This window comes from Stegostoma tigrinum, chromosome 1 (genome assembly GCF_030684315.1).
Source record: "Stegostoma tigrinum isolate sSteTig4 chromosome 1, sSteTig4.hap1, whole genome shotgun sequence".
In the NCBI taxonomy this organism is placed as follows: Eukaryota; Metazoa; Chordata; class Chondrichthyes; order Orectolobiformes; family Stegostomatidae; genus Stegostoma; species Stegostoma tigrinum.
The window spans coordinates 184,337,476-184,361,143 of NC_081354.1; the positions used below are offsets into that span (position 1 = coordinate 184,337,476).

Sequence of the window (23,668 nt, forward strand, 5' to 3'; positions counted from 1 at the left end):
GTGAAGTCAAATTCCATCATCTGCTGTGGTGGGATTTGTACCCGGTACCCTGGAACATTACCTGGGTAATGTGGATTAACAGTCCAGCAATAATACCACTGCACCATCAAACGTGCCCCCCAACAAACCACATTCAAACTTATGCCAATCATGACCCACTACACATCCCTTGCCTTTATGCTGCCACATACATGCCCATACCTATTCAAGTTGAAAAGACACTACAGGAAACCAGTGAACCTCACAGTATTAATAACATACACGGAGAAGTTGGATCAAACCTCTTTTCCCCAAATAAATGACTTTTATAGAATTGTTGCAGCAGCAATCAAGAAGGCCATCAAAGTATCAAAAACAGAAAATATAAACAGTGATGTCACTTTATCTTGTACAGAAGATTTCTAAGAAAAATAGCTTGAACTGTCAATCAAGCAACGTTTCCTTTCTCTGCACTAATTTCAACAAACTAATAGAAATCTGGGCTCTCAGCTAAGCCTGGCTTCCCACACGGCATGGCCTGACCTGAAGCTACCCAAATACCAACTGCTGCAAGATGAGATCCATAAATGCCATCCATAGAACCATAAGAAATAGGAACGGGGGTAGGCTGTCAGCCCTTTGTAACTGCCTGACATTCAATCGGATCATGTCTGATCTGACATTCCTCACGTCCACTTTTTTGCTTTTTCCTCCCATGACCCCCAATTCCCCTACTGATCAAGAATATATCTACCTCAGTCTTAAATACACACAAGGATTCTGCTTCTACAGCTCTCCGTGGCATAACTTCCAAAGATTCACAACCCTCAGAGAAGAAATTCCTCCTTGTTCAGTCTTAAATTGGCCCTTTTATTCCGAGACTATGCAATGAAAGCAAGCATGCTAAATGCCTTGTTATCCACCTTATCTATATGTGATGCAAACTTCAAAAAATTATGTACCTTAACTTCTAGGTCTATCTGTTCGAAAACACTTCCCTGGGCCCTACCATTAATTATATAAGTTCTGTCCTTGTTTGTACTACCAAGCTACAATACCTCACATTTATGCAGATTAAAATCCATCAGCCACTCTTCAATCCATTGGCCTAATTGATCAAGATTTCTTTGTAATCTTAGATAACCTTCTTCACTTTCCACTGTACCATCAATTTTAGTGTCATCTGCAAACTTACGAATAACGCCTTCTATAACCTCATCTAAATCATTTATATAAATGACAAACAAAAGTGGACCCAAAAACAAACCCTATGGAGCCCCAATGGTCATGGGTTGCCAACCTGAAAGAGAATATCCTATCCACTCTCACTGTTACCCGCTGAAATAACTGCACAGAGGCTGGTATCCTATCACCAAGTCACCCCTTATTTACATCAGCACAGTACACTGGCTGTGACCAGTCAGCTCAGGGTCAGTAACAAAAACAAAGTTGCTGGAAAAGCTCAGCAGGTCTGGCAGCATCTGAGAAGAAATAAATTGTTTCGGGTCCAGTGACCCTTCCTGTGAACTCAGCTTGGGGTCAGTCCCTGAAGTGAGGAGATTCTGAATCTACTGCTCTGCCTTCATTAATGTTTTTGGTAACTCTCTTAAAAAAGAGAGTTTATATCTATCACCCAGGGCTTGGTCCAGGCTAACAACTCCAATCAAGGATCTCATTGTCAATGAGTTCTAACACTACAACTGCCCATAAACCAATTCTCTACTCATTCTAATATAATACCTTCAAAACCATGGCCTCTTATGACTTAACCTTTTATGACCTTGTTGAAAGCTTTCTGAAGTCAAAATACAACACATCTATTGGCTCCCCTCTGGCCACTTTAGTGGAGGCTTCCTCGAAAAACTCAAATAAATCAGGCAGACATATCCCATCCCAAACTCAAGATTCCCACATCTGCCACCATCCCAGCTAGGTAAATGCTCTCTCTGCGTCTAAGCTTGTCTTGGGAAGGGCATTAGGCTCACCCGTTATCCATGTACATGTTTATCAGCTAGATCAGCTTACATCCCGAATCAATGAACTAGATGGGCTTTTATAACAGCCTGCCAGATCTCGTGGTCGTTCATTTTATTTCAAACATTTTTTACATTATTCTGCTCAATATCATAACTTTCCACAATGTGATTTGAAACGAACGCCTCTGACAGCTCACCACTGCACTAGACTTCGCAAACCAATTTCAAGTTATAACAGTTACATGGCATTTATTGGATACATGAGCATATACCAAGGAGTGACTGACATCATAGATTTTACTTAGGTTAAGAACAGAATAATAGAAAGCTCTAAAGACAGACCTTCATCTTGCCTTTATGGACACAAGCTTGATGTTCAGTCTCTGTAACGTTCCACTTAATCTGCAAAACAAATGCATTTGCAACGTTCAGTTACCATAAATAGTCAACCTAGCACACAAGGCAATGCCATTTTCCCAACTCTAAAGAACATGTTGCTGCATGTACAATTTTTAAAAGTTGACACATTTTCACACATACTTGGAATATAAGTCAATCCTTCTCTTCGCTCTTGACATATTATACTTTTATTAGGATTCCAATTTAATTCTAGCCTTTCTTTTTCATTCCAAATGCATGATTTATTAACCATCAACTTATAACTGGGTACAAGGGAACAAGCTCATGCTGCCAAAGATATGCAGCAGTTAAAGACATGCCTTTTTTCTTGCATTACATGCTGATCACATTTCAAAATGGTGGCCATTCACACCCTCTCTGACATTTTATTTTTATACTCAACGTCTATGTTGGCCCCAGATTTTCCAGGGGCTTTCAAGGCTTCAATGATGAACATATTCTCTGACATCGACACTATTACAAATACCCATTTATACAAAACGTGCAAGAACTAGAACCTTTATTTGCCTCCTTCCACGCTGTGTTATCCTCTCCCGATGGTCTAAATTTTTAGTACAGTTCAATTCCACTGGCACTAGAGCATAAGTCCTGGCACCTCCCCACACATTAAAAGTTAAAGTTTGGGTAAAGTAGATGACTGAACTACAAAAAGCATATTTAGGGCGGCACGGTGGCTCAGTGGTTAGCACTGCTGCCTTACAGCGCCAGGGGCCTGGGTTCGATTCCGGCCTCGGGCGACTGTCTGTGTGGAGTTTGCATATTCTCCCCGTGTCTGTGCAGGTTTCCGCCGGGCGCTCTGGTCTCCTCCCACAGTCCAAAGATGTGCAGGCTAGGTGGATTGGCCATGCTAAATTGCCCATAGGGATGTGTAGATTAGGTGGGTTATAGGGGGATGGGTCTGGGTGGGATGCTGTGTGAGTCAGAGTGGGCTTGTTGGGCCGAAGGGCCTGTTTCCACACTGTACGGAGTCAAGGAGTCAAAGTTAAATTGGCTGAGTTCATTCAAGTTACTTGTTACTGCAGGGTAGGAAGCACAAGCTTCATTTTTGCACTTTCCTTTGCTAAGCGGCAAAAATTGCTTAGGAATAGTCAGCGTGGTTTTGTGCAAAATCTGTCTCACATACTTGATTGAGCTTTTTTAAGAGAGTTACCAAAAACATTAATGAAGGCAGAGCAGTAGACACTTACAGAATCTGAAAGAGGTAAACAAATGGTATGTGTAATCGGTGAAGACGTGGTTTTGATCACAGAAGTTAAAGAAAACGTTTTGAGAGTGTAAGAGAAATCACACTTACGGAAGAATTTAGAAATGCTATTCCAATAAACCTTAAAATGTATTTCGATTAACGTCAAGCTGACAACAGTACTTTTGGCAGACTCTCACAGTTACATCTACAGAAATGGTCAGATGGAAATTGGAGGAATAGAAAATATGGGGATGGGAGAGTTATTAGGTTTAGGGAACAAACAGAGTGCCAAAATAATAAATAAGAAAGACTAGAATTGGGGTAACATGATGCCTCAGTGGTTAGCACTGCAGCCTCACAGCACCAGGGACCCAGGTTCAACTCCCTCCTGGGGTGACTATCTGTGTGGAGTTTGCACATTCTCCCCGTGTCTGCATGGGTTTCCTCCGGGAGCTCCAGTTTCCTCCCACAGTCCCAAGATGTGCAGGCTAGGTGGACTGGCCAGGCTAAATTGCGCATTGAGTCCAGGGATGTGTAGGTTAGGTGCATTAGGTATGGGAATTGCAGGGTTATAGGATGCGATGGGGTTGCATGGTGGTGAGTTGGGGTGGGGTGCTCTTCAGAGAGTTGGTGTGGATTTGTTGGGCTGAATGGCCTGTTTCCACACTGTAGGGATTCTATGGTATGGTATACAGAAAGTAACATGCTTCCATTGTAATAAATCTAGACATGCAGGAAAATTACTTGGGTGGAACTGAGATGTAAGAAAGGGATGGTCACCTTATTGGGATTATACAACAGAACACCCCCCGATAGTCAACGGAAAATTGAGAAGCAAATTTGTAATGAAATTGCAGTTAATTGTAAGAATAATAGGGTGGTTAGAGTAGATGATTTTAACTTCCCAAACATAAACTGGTTTTGCCATAGTATTAAGGGATCATACAGACAGGAATTTGGTAAAAAGAATTCTTGTTCAGTATGTGGATGTACCAAGTAGAGAAGGTGCAAAACTTGACTTACTCTTGAGAAATAAGGCAGGGCAAGTGACTGAGCTGTCAGTGGGGAATTCTATCAGTTTTAAAGTAAACCACTCTATCCACCTGCGTTGCCACCTTCAGGGTAAAATGGAGCTGAACACCCAGATCTCTCTGTGCATCAATTTTCCCCAGGGCTTTTCCATTTATCACATAGTTCCCTCCTGAATTGGATCTTCCAAATTGCATCACCTCGTATTTGCCTGGATTGAACTTCATCTGCCATTTCTCTGCCCAACTCTCCAGTCTATCTATATTCTGCTGTAATCTCTGACAGGCCCGTTCACTATCTGCTCCTCCACCAATCTTAGTGTCATCTGCAAAGTTGATAATCAGACCACCTACACCTTCCTCCAGATCATTTATATATATCACAAACAACAGTGGTCCCAGCACAGATCCCTGTGGAACACCACTGGTCACAGTTCTCCATTTTGAGAAACACTTCCACTACAACTCTCTGTCTCCCGTTGCCCAGCCAGTTCTCTACCCACTTAGATAGTACACACTGGACCCAATGCGACTTCATTTTCTCCATCAGCCTACCATGGGGAACCTTATCAAACACCTTAGTGAAGCCCGTGCATATGACATCCACGGCTCTTCTCTCATCTACTAACTTTGTCACTTCCTCAAAGAATTCTATCAAGTTGGTAAGACATGACCTTTCTTGCACAAATCCATGCTGCCTATCACTAATAAGCCTATTTTCTTACAAATGTAAATAGATCCTATCCCTCAGTATCTTCTCCAGCAGCTTCCCCACCATGTCAGGCTCACTGGTCTACAATCACCTGGATTATCCTTGCTACCCTTCTTAAACAAGGGAACAACATTAGCAAGTCTCCAGTCCTCCGGGACCTCACCTGTGCTCAAGGATGCTGTAAAGATATCTGTTAAGGCCGCAGCTATTTCCTCTCTCACTTCCCTCAGTAACCTGGGATAGATCCCATCTGGACCTGGGGACTTGTCCACCCTCATGCCTTTTAGAACACCCAACACTTCCCCCCCCTCCTTATGCTGACTTGACCTACAGTAATCAAACATCTATCCCTAACCTCAACATCCATCATGTCCCTCTCCTCAGTGAATACCAACGCAAAGTACTCATTCAGAATCTCACTCATTTTCTCTGACTCCTCACATAACTTCCCTCCTTTGTTCTTGAGTAGGCCAACCCTTTCTTTAGTTACCCTTTTGTTCCTTATGTCTGAATAAAAGGCTTTGGGATTTTCCTTAACCCTGTTTACTAAAGATATTTCGTGATCCATTTTAGCCCTCTTAATTCCTCGTTTCAGATTGGTCCTCCTTTCCCGATATTTCTTCCAAAGCTTCATCTGTTTTCAGTCACCTAGACCTTATGCATGTGTCCTTTTTCCTCTTTGATTGTCTCACAATTTCACCTGTCATCCATGGTTCCCTAATCTTGCCCTTTCTATCTCTCATTTTCACAGGGACATATCTGTCCTGCACTTTAATCAACCTCTCTCTAAAAGCCTCCTACATATCAAGTGTGAACTTGCCCTCAAATAGTTGCTCCCAATCCACATTCCCCAGCTCCTGTGAATTTTGCTCTAGTTAGCCTTCCCCCAATTCAGCACTCTTCCTTTAGGACCACTCTCGTCTTTGTCCATCAGTATTCTAAAATTTACGGAATTGTGATCACTATTCCCAAAGTAATCCCCTACTGAAACTTCAACCACCTGGCCGGGATCATTCCCCAGTACCAGGTCCAGTATGGCCCCTTCCCGAGTTGGACGATTTACGTACTGCTCTATAAAACCCTCCTGGATGCTCCTTACAAATTCGGCTCCATCTAAACCGCTTACACTAAGTGAATCCCAGCCAATGTTGGGAAAATTAAAATCTCCCATCACCACCACCCTGTTGCTCCTACATCTTTCCATAACCTGTCTATATATTTGTGCCTCTATCTCACACTCGCTGTTGGGAGGCCTGTAGTACAGCCTCAACATTGTTACCGGACCCTTCCTGTTTCTGAGCTCTGCCCACATTGCCTCACTGCTCGAGTCCTCCATAGTGCCCTCCTTCAGCACAGTTGTGATATCCTCTTTGACCAGTAATACAACTCCTCCACCCCTTTTACCTCCCTCTCTGTCCCACCTGAAGCATCTATTTCCTGGGATATTTAGTTGCCAATCTTGCCCTTCCCTCAACCAAATCTCAGTAATAGCAATAACATCATACCCCCAGGTCCTAATCCAAGCCCTAAGTTCATCTGCCTTTCCTACTGCACTTCTCACATTAAAACAAATGCACCTCAGACCACCTATCCCTTTGTGTTCATCATCTGCTCTCTGCTTCCTCTTCCCCTTAGTCACACTGACTTCATTATCTAGTTCCTTACAGGCTTTAGTTATTTCCTCCTTACTGTCCACTAACCTCCTCATTCGGTTCCCATCCCCCTGCCACATTAGTTTACACCCTCCCCAAAAGAGTTAGCAAAAGCTGTCCCTTTGGTTCCAGTCCTGCCCAGGTATAGACCGTCCAATTTGTAATAGTCCCACCTCCCCCAGAACCGGTCCCAATGTCCCAAAAATCTGAACCCCTCCCTCCTGCACCATCTCTCAAGCCACTTATTTATCCTGCCTATTCTTTCGTTCCTACTCTGACTAGCATGTGGGACTGGTGGTGGTGGACTGCTTTTGGACCGCAGGCCTGTGCCCAGCAGTGTGCTGCTGGAATCAGTGTTGGGTCCATTGCTTTTGGACTGCAGGCCTGTGACCAGCAGTGTGCTGCTGGAATCAGTGTTGGGTCCATTGCTTTTGGACTGCAGGCCTGTGACCAGCAGTGTGCTGCTGGAATCAGTGTTGGGTCCATTGCTTTTGGACTGCAGGCCTGTGACCAGCAGTGTGTTGCTGTAATCAGGGCTGGGCCCACTTCTTTTCGTCATTTATATAAATGATTTGGATGTGAGTACTGGAGGCATACTTACTAAATTTGCAGATGACACCAAAATTGGTGGTGTAGTGGACAGAGAAGAAGGTTACCTCAGAATGACCTCTCTTCCTTGATCAGATGAGCCAAGGAGTAGCAGATGGAATTTAATCTAGATAAATGTCAGGTGCTACATTTTGGTCGGGCAGATCAGGGCAGAACTTATTCACGTAATGATAAAGTCCTGGGGAGTGTTGCCAAACAGAGACTTTGGAGTGCAGGTTCACATTTCCTTGAAAGTGGAGTCGCAAGTAAACAGGGTAGTGATGAAGGCATTTGGCATACTTGCCTTTATTGGTCAGTACATTGAGTAAAGCAGGTGGGAGGTCATGTCCTGTACAGCCGCAACATTGGTTAGGCCACTTGTGGAATACTGCTTTCAATTGTGGTCTCCCTGCTATTGGAAAGATGTTGTTAAACTTGAAAGGGTTCAGAAAAGAGTTACAGGGATGTTGCGGGGGTTGGAGGGTTTGAGCTATAGGGAGAGACTGAACTGGCTGGAGTTATTTTCCCTGGAACATCGGAGGCTGAGGGGTGACTTTATAGCGGTTTATAAAATCATGAGGGGCTTGGATAGGGTGAAGAGTCAAGGTTTTTTCCACATGGTGTGGGAGTCCAAAACTAGAGGTCATAGGTTTAAGGTGAGAGGGAAAAGATTTAAAAGGGACCTAAGGGGCAACCTTTTCATGCAGAGGGTAGTGTGTGTATGGAATGAACTGCCAGAGGAGTTGGTAAAGATTGGTACAGTTACAGCATTAAGAGGACATCTGGATGGGTACATGAATAGGAAAGGTTTAGAGGGACATGGGCCAAATGCTGGCAAGTGGGACGAGATTTATTTAGGATATATGGTCAGCATGGACAAATTGGACCAAAGGGTCTGTTTCTGTACTGTGAATCTCTATGACAAAACAAAGATTGCTAGAATTTCAAAGCGAGACCAATTGAAAGTTGGAGAAAGGCTTAAGCAATTGAATTTGGGGAGGCTATGGCCTAGTGGCATTATTGTTGCACTGTTAATCCAGAGATACAGGTAATGTTCTGGGGAAGGGTCACCGGGCCCGAAACTTTAACTCTGTTTTTTTCCTTCACAGATGCTGCCAGACCTGCTGAGCTATTCCAGCAACTTTGTTTTTTGTTTTTCAGGAAGAAAATGAACAGAGAACATGGAACAGCACAGCACAATACAGGCCCTTTGGCCCACGATGTAGTGTGGAACTTTTACCCTAAACCTAATGTCTTTCTAACCTCCAACCCTACCTTATACGAACATCCATATGTCGATCTAGTAGCCGCTTAAATGCCCCTAATGAGGCCGACTCTCAGGCAATGCATTCCACGCCCCGGCCGCTCTCTGAGTAAAGAACCTACCTCTGACATCTCCCCTATATCTACCTCCGCTCACTTTAAAATTATGCCCCCTCGTAATAGCTACCTCCACCATAGGCTGTCTACTCTATCTATACCTTGATCATTTTGTACACCTTACCTAGTCAGTACATGTCAACCTTGTCGCAAAAAAGACTTGTTTCTTTGGCATTTATTAAGAAGACAGAGGTGATTCAGGACAGTCATTCAACCATCACTACCGCATATTGATAATCACATCCTCCAAGATACATTTCCTTCCACTGTGTCTCTGATGCAGAAGTCGATTACTCGGAATAATGAGTCACCAAACTGAAATCTACAAGTTGCTAGTAGAACAGACATTTCCTCCCCCACGGTATTTGCTCCACAGGGTAGGAAAATGACCCACAGGATGAGTGAGCTCTCCACAGGATGAGTGAGCACCCCACAGGATGAGTGAGCACCCCACAGGATGAGTGAGCACCCCACAGGATGAGTGAACAAGCAAGCAAACTGAAACATAATGGAACATATCTTCCACTTTCCTCACCAACAGGAACAAGTGACAAACAAGTCATTACTCTCCACGTTTTTTCCCCAAGCCACTCACAATAAATTAAATTGTAAGAGAATTTACTTCTTCATTGAAGTCATGTAAAATAAATGCCACAGCATACTTCCTATGTCGATTCAAAAGGAATTATTGAATGACTGGGTAATTTCACAGCCAATTCCTTTTCAACAGGCTGCTCGCCTTTGCTTCCACTTAGCTAGAAGGCCCAGTACACAGATTACTTCACAGTTTATGACAATCGGACTCATTAATAATGTTGGATTCTAGGCAGGGACAGCTGGACTATGAGAAGGATGATGAAAAGTTTTTTTTCAAAACCTTGCCTTTCCTTCTGTGTACCTACACTCATCGATTCTCACTCAGTCTGAATTAAAAGTTGGCATGTTGTACTCAATGTAGCTAAAACATAACTGAAAGCAATCCCTTTGATCATAAACTTTAGCGCCCCTGTTCTGAGAAATCTCACAGGCAAAAGCAGATCTGTGATGCACAGTGTTTTATATATAACTCTAATATAATTCATTATGGATTTTCAATTTTCATGTGAGTTTACCAGCCTGGAAATATCCCTTTTATCCCAACTCTGTCTTCTGATAGTGAGCTAATCCACATTAAAGTCAAAAAAAGAAGAAACAAAACATGATCTAACAAGCTAGATTTCAGACTGGAATCTGATTTGTCGAGTAATAGCATGAGTAAGTTTCATAACAGATCTAAAAACACATTCAACAAACGTCATGAACAAATCTTGTCTGGTTGCAGTCAACAACTCATAGCCATGACAATTCAGGCATTTTTGAATTACAGATTAATGATTTATGAAGAAATTACCACAAATGGATCCTGCGCCACTGAAGTCAAATTAAGAACAAAGATGGCGTTCGTTGCTCCCACATAGAGATGGTTTTGTAACTCGTTTACCAAAAAGGTGTTGAAGGTAGTACTAGGGCTCGAGAAGCTTTTCGTTGATGTCAGCTGCTGAAGTTCTGAAATTTGAAAAAAAGAGAATACATCAAGAAACTGGAAGAAAATGTATAACGAAAATCAATTTAAGTTTAGATAGAAGACAACAATTAAAGGCTTGAAAAATGAAATTCAGTCTGAATACCTGTAATGTTATCAACATAGGAGGAGGTCGTAACTGTGATCAGACCAGGTCTCACCTGACATCCATGCACTTTAATTTTCTAATAAGGATTGCTGAACAGTGATCATCAATAGAACACAACACTTCCCGTAATTACAGCAGTCGTGTTCAGATGAACAGCACTCTTGCTGTCTTTGCTAGTATCAGATAATTCATCACTGGCTAGTCATCTAACCTGGGATCTTGACGAACAGCTATTATGCCATGAAAGTTGGAAAAGTTTTATTGTTTTGCTGGCATGCACTGCACCACGTTAGTTATATCAACATAAGCAAATTTAAAATAATTTATAACGAGACTTATACTTCCCGCAGGTTAAATCAACACAAAATTATGGCTCCTTAATTCTTGGATACTTTGAAGAGGATGGTGATTTTTGGGGCAGGGGGGTGTAGGAGGATGAGTGTCAGTTAGCTCAGTTGGCCAAATGGCTTATGATGCAGAGTGATGCCAATAGTGCAGATTCAATTCCCACACTGACTGAAGATACAATGAAGGCTATCTTCTCAAACTTGCCACTTGCTTGAGGGGCGGTAAGCCTTGGGTTAAGGTCATCCCCACTTATCGCTCTCTAATGGGAGACAGCAGCCCTCTGGGATTTTATTTACTGTTGAGGTTTAGTGCAGCAAGCTAATTCCTGAGAATCTGCTTTATTTTAAAATCACTTTGCCAACTATTAAATTTGTATTGCTTCAAAGACTGGAAATACTCTGATATTCCTCCCATTTTATTGCCTATGCTACAAGAGACTGACTGAGGGACTCAGTCACATCGCATTGACCCAATGGAAAAGGAGGTACTTGGCTCAGATCAAGTCAGAACTGAAAAGAGGCCCTATTGAGGTTGATGACTTGCTTGCTGAGCTGGCTTGTTCTTGTTCAGGCATTTCGTCACCATGCCAGGTGACACCATCAGTGAGGCCTCTGATGAAGCGATGTCATTCTACTCCGCTTGGAATTTATACTGACCAGCCATTATGGTGAGTAGTGTCATTTCTGGATTTGATCTGTATGTGTTTGTATATGGAGTCTAATTCTCTCTTTTTGTTGATTGCATCATGGCTTGAGAACCATGCCTCTAGGAATTCCCGCATGTGTCTATGTTTGGCTTGGGCTACTATGGTTACCTTGTCCCAGTTGAACTGATGGCCTTCACTGTCCGAGTGTACTGATGTTAAGGAAAGCTCGTCGCATCATTTTGCTGCCAGCTGATGTTCAAGTATTCTGACGGCTACTTTCCTTCCTGTCTGTCCGATGTAATGTTTGTGGTGGTCGTTGCATGATGTTTTGTGAACCACATTGGTTCTGCATGTTGTGGAAATGGGGTCTTTAACCCTTGAGAGTGTTTGTGGTAGAATAGTTGGCTAGACTACCAGGAATCATGCCAGCACACAAGCCCATAGCCACTCAACTACAAACACTCTCAAGGATTAAAGACCCCATTCCCACAACTTACAGAATCAATGTGGTTTACAAAATACCACACAACGACTGCCACAAACATTACATCGGACAGACAGGAAGGAAACAAGCCATCAGAGTACATGAACGTCAGCTGGCAACAAAATGGCAAGATGAACTTTCATAGAACATAGAACAGTACAGTACAGCACAGGCCCTTCAGCCCACAAATTTGTGCCGAACTTTTACCCTCATCCTAAGGTCTATCTAACCTCCACCCCTACCTTATACTATCATCCATATGCCTACCTAATAGCCGCTCAAATGCCCCTAATGAGGCCAACTCCACTATCCTCTCCAGCAATGCATTCCACAGCCCTACCACTCTCTGAGTAAAGAACATACCTCTGATGTCTCCCCAATATCTACCTCCACTCACTTTAAACCTATGTCCCCTTGTAATAGCTACCTCCACCCTAGGAAAAAAATCTCTGGTTGTCCACTCAATCTCTCCCTCTGATCATTTTGTACACTTCTATCAAGTCACCTCTCATCCTTCATCATTCTAAAGAGAAAAGCCATAGCTCTCTCATCCTTTCCTCATAAGACCTTCCCTCCATTCCAGGCAACATCCTGGTAAATCTCCTCTGCACCTTTTCCAACACTTCCACATCTTTCCTGTAATGAGGCGACCAGAACTGGACACAGTACTCCAGATGTGGCTGAACCAGTTTTGTACAGCTGAAGCATAATTTCACGGCTCTTGAACTCAATCCCTCTATTAATGAAAGCTAACACACCATATGCCTTCTTGACAATTCTATCCACCTGGGTGGCTGCTTTCAGGGAACTGTAGACATGAACCCCAAGATTCCTCTGCCCTTCCACACTGCCAAGAATCTTTCTGTTAACCCTGTATTCTGCTTTCAAGTTTGTCCTTCCAAAATGAATCACCTCACACTTTTCAGGGTTAAACTTCATCTGCCACTTCTCAGCCCAGCTCTGCATCCTATCAATAGTCATGACCATACTAAATGCCTAGGAGGTTTGGAGGGGACAAACGACCTATTTCTCCCCCCATTTCATATGCTAGTATAGCTCCCCCTTGTTTTCTCCTAAACGGTTGACTTGCTAACCAGTCACCACCCATTTTACTTCTGTAGTATAAATGTTGTGTACAATTTGTAACCTCGAACAGCCCTCCGCACTGTCTACAACTCGACCCACCTTCATATCGTCAGCGAACTGGCTAATCCACCCTTCCACTCCTTTATCCAAATCATTTACAAAAGTCACAAATAGAAGAGGACCCAGAACAGATCCTTGAGGTGCACCACTCATAACTGAGCACTATGTTGAATATTTTCTGTCCACTACCACCCTTTGTCTTCTAAGGGTCAGCCAATTCTGAATTCAATCTGCCACATTTCCCCCTATCCCATGCCTCCTTACCTTCTGCAAGAGCCTACCATGGGGAACCTTATCAAATGCCTTACTTAAATCCATGTATACCACATCCACTGTTCTACCTTCATCCACATGTTTGGGTACCTCTTCAAAGAATTAAATAAGGTTTGTGAGGCATTATCTACCCCTCACAAATCGATGCTGACTATCATGAATCAAACTATGCCTTTCCAAGTGATCATAAATCCTATCTCTCAGAGCCCTTTCCAATAATTTGCCCATCACTGACCTAAGACTAACTCGCCTGTAATTTCTGGGGCTTTTCCTATTCCCTTTTTTGAACCAGGGAATGACGTTTGCCTCTCTCCAATCTTCCGGCACTACACGCGTGGACAGTGAGGACGAAAAGATCATCACTAACGTTTTGATAACATCAGTACACTCAGACAATGAGGCCATCAGTTTAACCGGGTCAAGGTAACCATAGTAGCCCAAGTCAAACATAGACACACACGAGAATTCCTACAGGCATGGTTCTCCACTCATAATGCAATCAACAAACACATAGAATTGGAGCCCATAATACAAACTCATTAAGATCAAATCCGGAAATGACAGTACTTACCATAACGGACCAAAGAGAATAAGTTCCAAGCAGAGTGGAAGAACATCGCTTCACTGGAGGCCGCACTGATGATGTTACCATGCATGGTGACAAAGGATCTGAACTATAACAAGTCAGCGCAGTGAACAAGTGAACAACCTCACCCATAACCTGAGCTACAGATCTTCGCTAAAACCTTCAGGAAGGGCTATTGCCAAAGCTTTAGGTCTTGCACTCATCAAAACTAATGTAAAAATGCCAAATTTTAAATTATCACAACATTTATACTACAGAAGTGAAATGGGTGGTGACTGGTTAGCAAGTCAATCGTTTAGGAGAAAACAAGGGGGAGCTAAACTAGCATATGAAATAGGTCGTTTGTCCCCTCCAAACCTCCTAGGCATTTAATATGGTCATTACTAATAAGGTAATCACACACTGACTGTAACCTGAACTTTACATTCCCATCCATGCCCTCTCACCTCCTTGCATACCAAGAATCTATCCATTCGTGCTTTAAAAATACTCAAAGACTCTGCTTCTACCACCTTGTCTGCAGAGGTCCAAACATTTATGACCATATGGCAGAAAAATAAAACTTCACCCTATCTCTGTCTTAAATGTGTATCCCCTTACTTTTAAGCAATGACCCCTGATTCTAGATTCTCCTGCAAGGAGGAAGATCCTCTTCACATCCACCCCGTCAAGCCCACTCAGATCTTATGTATATAAATCAAGTTTTCTCTTACTCTTCCAAACTCTAGCAGATACAAACCTGGCATACATAGACTTTTGTCATTAGACTATCCATCTTTTCCAGGTATTAGCATTTTGAATTTTGTCTGAATTGATTGCCTTTTATGCATTTACACCTTTCTTAAATGAGGTGAACAATGCTGTATAAGCAAGAGGTTGGTTAGCTCAGTTGGCTGCCTGGTTTGTGTAGAGTGATACCAATAGTGTGGGTTCAATTCTCACACTGGCGGAGGTTACCATGAAGTATTTTCCTCCTCAACTTCTCCTCTCGGAGGTTGGTGATCCTCGGGTTAAAAACTACTAGTAGTGTCTCTGTCTGTCACAGAGAAGTTCTATTGTCTGAAAAATCTATGGCAATTTTACCTTTACAGTACTGTGCACAGTGCAGTAGCCTAGATGCAGTTTCACCGGTGAAACATGACCTGCCTACTTTTGTGTTCAATTGGCCTTGCAATAAACAATAACACTCTGTTAGCTTTCCTAATTACTTACTGCACCTGTACGTGGTGCTATTATTTTGCAGTTCATGCTCTACTTTCCTACAGTATATACCATTTGCCAAATCCCTTACCAGTCACTTAATCTATCCTTTGTAGTCTCCTTATGTCCTCTCCAAGCTCTGAGATAATTCAAGTTACAAACCTTGAACATTTGTTCACAGAAATTGTTTCCCTTGAATATGAATATGTCGTGCCTAGCAAATGTTAATGAGACACATTAAGAGCTTTCTATGGATTATCTCAAATTGGTTGAAATCAGCACTAAAATTCATGTGCAATGTTGCTCAGTTGGGTAGTAAGCAGAATGACCTTTCAGACTAATGGCAGCATCCTGTTTGTGAACAATGCCACTCACTGGGTATGAATGTCACTGCCAACGAGATACCAGCTAACCAAGCCATGCAGCTCAGTGCTGGGCTGATGAAATCCTTTGATTGTTTATAACAGGCAGAGGGTATTATTGCTGAACCCAAAACAAACATTTTGTTACAAATGGCTCCATGTTTGAGCAACATTTGCTGAACAATCCTGAGGGTGTTAACAATTACCATAACAACCAATTTTAAATAACCAGCTGAGCTTACAAGATGCCTCATGATGCTTGCTAGAAGTGAGATTGTTGTGTAGTTGAGTGGAATAGTTGTGAGATGGGAGGCAAGAAGCTAAACTTCGTGGTTCCTATAAGAGATTTGTGCTTTGTACTTAGAAATTTTTTTTAAAAATGCATGTCTGTGAGCAGCAGCCAAAGTTGCCAATACAGAGAGCCTCAAAAAGTGAAACAGGTGTATCAATAAAAAAATTTTACAGGCGGCAGGCAGAACAGCAGTCTTGTTTCAATGTTGTGACGAGTTTAAATGTCGCCAATTAATTTAAACAAAGCACCTAGAAACAGAAAGTCAATTGAATTTAAATCTGATGGTGTTGATGACGTGAAACCAATCATATTATAAGCATTTTATTGTCATTATGGGTATTGGAATTTGGAAAATTGAGGAAAACAAACTTCCATCTGAAACATGCCAGCGTAAGCACTATTCAGCTCTCAGAGAAAGCCCATCTAATTAATCAAAGGTATCATGGTATTTTAGCTCAAAGTCCTCGTTGAAGAAATTATAGAGATATAACACTCCTGACAGCAGAATTAACGGAAGGAAGGTGTTTACAAAGAAAACGGAGACAACAAGAATAATCCAGAAGACAGTCTGTGCGAACTTTGAGAGCTTTAAGTTATAATTTATTGCTTTTTACTAATTGGGTTTATATATATTGTCTTTATTCAAACAACATTCAAGTAGAATTTAGACCAGTTAGGAAGTAGTTAGCAGTCTAAGAGGGAATTATGGGTTTGTTAGTAATTTTGTTAATTTTTTAATTTGTTGGGTTAAATAAATTAATTGTTTCTTGTTACTTGCATAGTGGAGATCAGAGATTTTCTTTCTTTTAACGACTTATCATAGATTACGAGGGGAAAGACTAGCTTCCCTGGGAGTTTTGGGGGGTAATTATTACAGGGGAATCCCTACTCCTGTCTTAACACATTAGGGTTTGTGTTTTCATTTAATTATCAGCAGAGTTTGGCCATTCCCTGCAGTAACAACATATTCATACAATGGAACTTTTTTCCCAACAAACAAATGGAATATGTGCAAATCTTACACTTGTTTTGAATGACCTGGAGGAGCCTATAGATCCCCCACTGCTTTCTCCATAGGAATGCCTTGGGCAATCAAAATTGACTAACCAACCTTTTCTCCTATAGTATAACTTGTGATCATTTGAAATTTTGTATTCTTGCATTTGTCCTACAGAGTGTAAGACAACAAATACTCATGTCATGGAGAGGGAAAGGAGCAGTTACCAGGGTAAGATATTTAACTGGGGTAAAGGAAACTATGACGCTATCAGACAGGATGTGGGAAGTACAGATTGGGAGCAATTGTTCCACAGAAAGGGCACAGCAGACATGTGGAGGCCGTTTAAGGAGCAGTTGTTGCGAGTGATGCATAAATTTGTTCCTCTGAGACAGGTAAGAAGGGGTAAGATTAAGGAGCCTTGGATGACGGGTACAGAGGTGCTTCTTGTCAAAAAGAAAAAGGCAGCATACGTAAGGTGGAGGAATCAAGGGTCTAGCACAGCTTTAGAGGATTACAGGCTTGCTCGGAAGGAGCTCAAAAGTGGACTGAGGAGGGCCAGGAGGGAGCACGAAAAAGGCTTGGCAGGAAGGATTAGGGAGAACCCGAAGGCATTTTACTCATACGTGAGGAATAAGAGAATGATCATGACAGCCATTTCTCCTTGAATGTAAGAAAGAAAAAATGAGCCAGGTTTGCAATGAGTTGTTCATTCAAGTATTACTTTACATGGTTTTAGATCCTGGAACAGTGTACTGAAGGGTGTATGTACTCACGTATACTGTGGTGCAGACAGTAACTAAATAAACCAAGTAAAGACATTAGAAATACAGCCAAATCCACAGCAAACAAAACCAAACTATCCAACTTCTAATTTATCCGCTAATCTTTTACAGCTGCCAAACTGATTGCTCTCTTTCAGAGCTCCCTCCCTTTGTTACTTCACTTTCTGCACATATTCCACACCATCTGTTAACTTTTTAACTTCTTTTATGACAATTCTCTCAGATTACTGATCTGACTACATTACCACAACTAATGTTAGAGAAACTGTTAGAAATCTTCATGAATCATACCAGAGCATTCTAATTCGAGACAAGTAGTAAATTACTGTGGATGGTCAAGAATGCTTAGCTGGTCAGGCAGCACCTGTGGACACAGAAATAAAGGAACAGTTCTGATGGTGGACATTGGTGTTCCTTGGAAACTGATTTTCAATTCCTTAAACAAGACCAAGTGAAAGATAATTACTATGAAGGCTACCAGTGCACTGAAGCAACGTTGTTCATTAAAACAGAAAGAAAAATGAAAATTGACTTTACAATGGAGGTGGGCATGGTTGGTGGGGGGAGGAGGTAGTGGGATGGGTTATCCAGTAATTGTCCAGCTTTCATTGGCTAGAAAAATTTCAACAAACAATTGATGGCCAACCCTATAAATAGGGGATATTACCAATGCTCAGAATCGGTGGGGGGTCGGGGTTGGGGTGAACTTGTCAGATGGAAGATGGGCCAGAATAGACTGAGTGAAGACCCGAGGAATAAACTGTTGCCTAAATAATATATCACATTTAAGTTGCCACTGTTTAACAAACTTAATAAATGACCTGAAAATTCCTTGAGAATGGTCAAGTGCCTCCATTGGGAACTGGTCCGAAACCTCCCAAATCACGCTATGAGGGGTCATCGACATGAAACAATTTCTCTCTCTCCACAGATGATTTATGACCTGTTGAGAATTTCCAGCATTTTCTGTTTTTATTTAGATTCCAGGTCTTACCAACATCATTTTAGTCTTCTGACCTTTAAGCTCCATTCACAATCAGCACCCAACCCCAAACCACAAGTTGAGCTTGGTTTCTGACTAAATAGCCCATCTTCACTGGGTTTCTGATCTAGTGTCTCAATTTTGAGGCTCTGTGCAAAGACTCTGGTACATAATTCCTTCTACAAGTTCAAGGTCATAGGAACAAAACTGAAAAAGGTTTGCTAAAAGGAGACAGAGAGGTCCAGGAAGATGAGGGATGTGTTGGAGATGACATCTCCAACAGGTGAACCTAAGGTTGGGGTGGAAGGTGTTGGTGAAGTGGATGAACTGTTCAAGCTCCTCTTAGGAGCACGAGGCGGCGCCGATACAGTCATCAATGTAACGGAGGAAGAGGTGGGGTTTAGAGCCAATGTAGGTGCAGAAGAGGGACTGTTCCACGTAACCTACAAAGAGGCAGGCATACCATGCGAGTGCCTATGGCCACCCCCTTTGTCTGTAGGGGGTGGGAGGAATCGAAAGAGAAGTTGTTGAGGGTGAGGACGAGTTCGGCTAGGTGGATGAGGGTGTCGGTGGAGGGGGATGGGTCTTTTGTTCAGTTTGTTTTGATTTTTCTTCAGTTTGAATTTTTTCTGCACCTACTGTGGGAGAATCTGCCAGGTGCAAATAGGTCTGACAAGCACTAGTGCGCCTGCAAACAACAAGTACAATATTCCTAGAGAACTTGTTACTGAAGAAATGCATAGACAGAGATGTTTTTCTACCTTCTCCTTTACTGCAGATTTCATTATATATTTTTTAAGGCCTGGGTTGCTTTAGCAGTTTGATATATTAATTACCCAAGGGTAAAAATGTAATCCGTATGGCCACTGCCGTGAGCAGAGCAACACAAAATATGCTGGCAGGAGGTTACCACCTCAAGCCACACCTCCATTTCCTATCTACTAACCTCATCCCGCCCCCTTGGCCTGTCTGACCTCCCCGGACGGACCTATCCCCGCCCTATTTCCCCACCTATACTCTCCTCTCCACCTATCTTCTCCTCTATCCATCTTCGGTCAGCCTCTCCCTCTCTCCCTATTTATTTCAGAACCCTCTCCCCATCCCCCTTTTCTGATGAAGGGGCTTGGCCCAAAACATCTGCTTTGGTGCTCCCAAGATGCTGCTTGGCCTGCTGTGTTCATCCAGCTCCACACTTTGTTATCTAAGGTTTTCTAAAGGTTTCATGAACTGGATCATCATTTTGGGGAGAGACATAGAAATGCCAATGGATGGGCTATTGAGCATTCCGGTGCAAAACATGGAGGAGAAAGCAAGAAAGCAAAAGGAAATGCTGCTAGGAATGCAGGTAACTTCAAGACATAGGCAGCATTTGTGAAATATACTCTGGAATAATGTGTGTGACTGGCTTATGCTTAGATTATCCCTGTGCCTGACATAGGTGAATAAAAGCCACATACACCTCATGCACATTGTCTTACTCATAGGGTGGATGTTTCATTTTCATTTGCAATGCTGGGGATTAAAGAGTGAGTGGCAAATGATACAACATCCAAGAATTCATTACTCACATCCAGGAGTTAAAAAAATCAACAATGAATTTTCTCTGAGCTTTAACTGATGATCTTCATTGTGGTAAATTTAACAGAAAGAATGGAGTGTGTTTGGGAGGATACAGAGATTTCCCACCAAAGGGTGATTGGAATTTACTGCAGTCCTCCTCAGTAGTGATTACCCACTCAAACTGAAGTCGATGTTGACTCTTATAATATTTCTTGAGTCCAGGACATTCTTTTGTTCAGTTTGTTTTGATTTTTCTTCAGTTTGAATTTTTTCTGCACCTACTGTGGGAGAATCTGCCAATTGCAAATAGGTCTGGCAAGCACTAGTGCGCCTGCAAACAATAATAACAATATTCCTAGTGAACTTGTAACTGAAGAAATGCCTAAACAGAGATGTTTTTCTACCTTCTCCTTTACTGCAGATTTCATTATATATTTTTAAAGACCTGAGTTGCTTTAGCAGTTTGATATATTAATTACCCAAGGTAAAGATACAATCCATATGACCACTGCCGTGGGCAGTGCAACACAAAATATGCTGGCAGGAGGTTACATACAAAGGTATCTGTTATTGCAATTTCTTGTTTCAGAGGGTACTGAATATTGAGAATTCTCTATCACACACAGTTACACAAGTTAAATCACTGGATGTATTCAAAGAGGAAGCAGATTAATGTTTTAAATATGAGGGGATGGTACAAAAAAGGATTCGAGGCTGGGGGAGATCAGCCATGATCTTGTTGAGTTGTGGGGTAGGCTTGCGGGACTAATGTCCTACTGCTGCATCTACATATTATGTCAGATTCCTTTAGGCTAAATTATCGCTGCTTCATGATAATGCTAAATAAATTGACGATGAGACATGCTCAGAATTTTATACTTGGAGCGAACAGTGCAATTTGCTGTCCCAAGTACTGCCGTATTCTAAAAAGACTTGAGTGCCAAAAAGTCATTTCATGAATTGCCATGGGCATAGTTTAAAAATAAGCGATTGCCCATTTAGGACAAAGATTGAAAAACATTTTGATGTATTATTTGAGGTGCATTTATTCAGGCAAGCAAAGAATAATCTGTCACACACTGTTTCATTTTAAGTTTATATCAAATTCTCATTCTGAAGGCAACTGTTGATTCTGTTTCTACCAAAGTAGTCTGTTTCAAATCAGAACTTGCTGTGTAAAACTGTTCCTCAATCTGTGCTTTCTAGTAACAGAATCATCAACCATTGAGAAGTTTTTTCCTTTATTTACTTTGTCAAAAACCCTCATCTTAAACAGTCTTTTAAAGATGATGGGCCGCATGGACTCCTTCATGCTATACGATTTTAAGAAGTTACTATGTTGTACAGGGGGGTCAGTGGTTTATAAAATTCTGACTTACGAATGCTCATACAAACAAATGCAATCTTACACAGAAGTGTAATTTTAAAAGACCCAACACTTTCCCTGTACTTACAAACAGCTTCACTGTATTGTCCTGCATTGCATTCCAACTTGCATACAAATTAACTTGCAAATGGTCTGCAGAACGGAACCTGCTCACAACCCAGGGACAGCCTGTACAAGTAGTGTTTTCTCAGCACTCTTCTTACTTGTTTATGCTTGTGGCATAAAGCTTTGAAATAACTGTTTCTAAAGCCATCAAGCTACAGAAATGCTAAGGACAGCATTTCTCTCAGTAATGGTACTCTTAGTACTGTGAGTTTGACAGCTTCTTTTAAAGGAATCTTACCAGTTCATAAATTGCAATGATTGAAATAACAATTACTGGAACAAGCTGGCTTTTATTTAAGAGATAATGGGAACTGCAGATGCTGGAGAATCCAAGATAACAAAGTGTGGAGCTGGATGAACACAGCAGGCCAAGCAGCATCTCAGGATGAACACAGCAGGCCAAGCAGCATCTCAGGATGAACACCTGAGATGCTGCTTGGCCTGCTGTGTTCATCCAGCTCCACACTTTGTTATCTTAGTTTTTATTTAAATTTACTTTACCAGGATCATTGCCTTAAAATGAACATAACTGTATTTTTGTCACAAATAATGCTAATCTCTATGACTTTCACACCCCATATTCCAAGTAAAATTGGAAATGAGAAACTAACAGATCAACAATTAATAGTTAAAAAACAAATGGATATTGAGGGTCTGCATTTGTGCGTGAAGACATGAAAAAACAACTCTACAAGACACATCTGTCAGATTTTCAGTGACTCACTAAGGGTAACAAGGGAAAGAGGAGGCTCATGAATGAGGGAGGGAAGTTATTCGTAGAGCCACAGGAAGTGGGAGAGATCCTTAATGAGTACTTTGTATTGGTTTTCACCAGGGAGAAAGACATGACTAATGTTGAGGTCAGGGGTGAGTGTGTGAATACTCTTAGAGAATGTCAACAGATTGAAAAAGGAAGTTTTGGGAATCCTAAATTGCATTCAGGTAGACAAGTCCCCAGGACCGGATGGGATCTACCCCAGGTTCTGCGAGATGCAAGGGCGAAAATAGACGGCGCATTAGCAGACATCTTCACATCCTCGTGGACCTCAGGCAAGGTTCCAGAGGACTGAAGATTAGCAAACGCGCCCTTGTTTAAGGAAGAATGCAGAGATAACGCAGGAAACTATAGGCCGGTGAACTTGACATCTGTGGTGGGGAAGCTCTTGGAGAAAATACTGAGGGACAAGATATATGCACATTTGGAGGAAAATGGACTAGATACTGTCAGGCAGCATGGTTTTGTCCGGGGAAAGTCATGCCTCAACAAACCGATTGATTTTTTTGAAGAAGTAACGAGAATAATTTATAAGGGAGGGGCTGTGGATGTTGTTCTGAATTTTAGTAAGACAAAGTCCCACAGGGCAGGTTGGTACAAAAACTAAAATCACAAGAGATTCAGGCTGGCCTGGCTAGATGGATAGAAAACTGGTTTGGTCACAGAAGACAGAGGGTACTGGTGGAAGATTGTTTTTCAGAACAGAGATGGGTAACTAGTGGTGTTCCACAGCGATCAGTCTTAGGTCCTCTGTTGTTTGTAGTACACTTAAATGATCCGGAGGAAATTGTGGGTGGTCTGATCAGTAAGTTTGCAGATGACATGAAGACTGATGGAGTTGGTGACGGTGCTGACGATTGTGAAAGAACACAACAGATGTAAATAGATTGGTGACTTGGAGACAGACACAGCAGATGGAGTTTAATGCAGAGAAATGTGAGGTGATGCATTTCGGAGTATCAAATTTAGATGTGAATTATACTGTTAATGACAGAATCCTTAGGAACATTAACTTACAGGCAGATCTGGGCGAGTAGGTCCACCGTTCCCTAAAAGTGGCGACAAAGGTGATTAAGAAGGCATATTGGCATATGGCATGCTTACCTTCATCGCCCAGGTCATGGAGTACAAGAGTTGGCAAAACAGTTG

General features: G+C 42.0%; 1 protein-coding gene across 3 annotated transcripts in view; it reads right to left on the minus strand.

The window, feature by feature from the left end:
- The window catches only part of sema4f (sema domain, immunoglobulin domain (Ig), transmembrane domain (TM) and short cytoplasmic domain, (semaphorin) 4F), a 208,451-nt gene that overhangs the window by 112,763 nt on the left and 72,020 nt on the right, over positions 1-23,668 (minus strand). For all 3 annotated transcript variants that reach the window (XM_048541544.2, XM_059650542.1, XM_059650543.1), the window contains exons 2-3: positions 10,312-10,466; positions 2,298-2,357 (exon numbers count right to left, since the gene is read on the minus strand). In XM_048541544.2, coding sequence (XP_048397501.1) covers positions 2,298-2,357; positions 10,312-10,466 — 215 coding nt within the window. The remainder of the gene's footprint in view (positions 1-2,297; positions 2,358-10,311; positions 10,467-23,668) is intronic.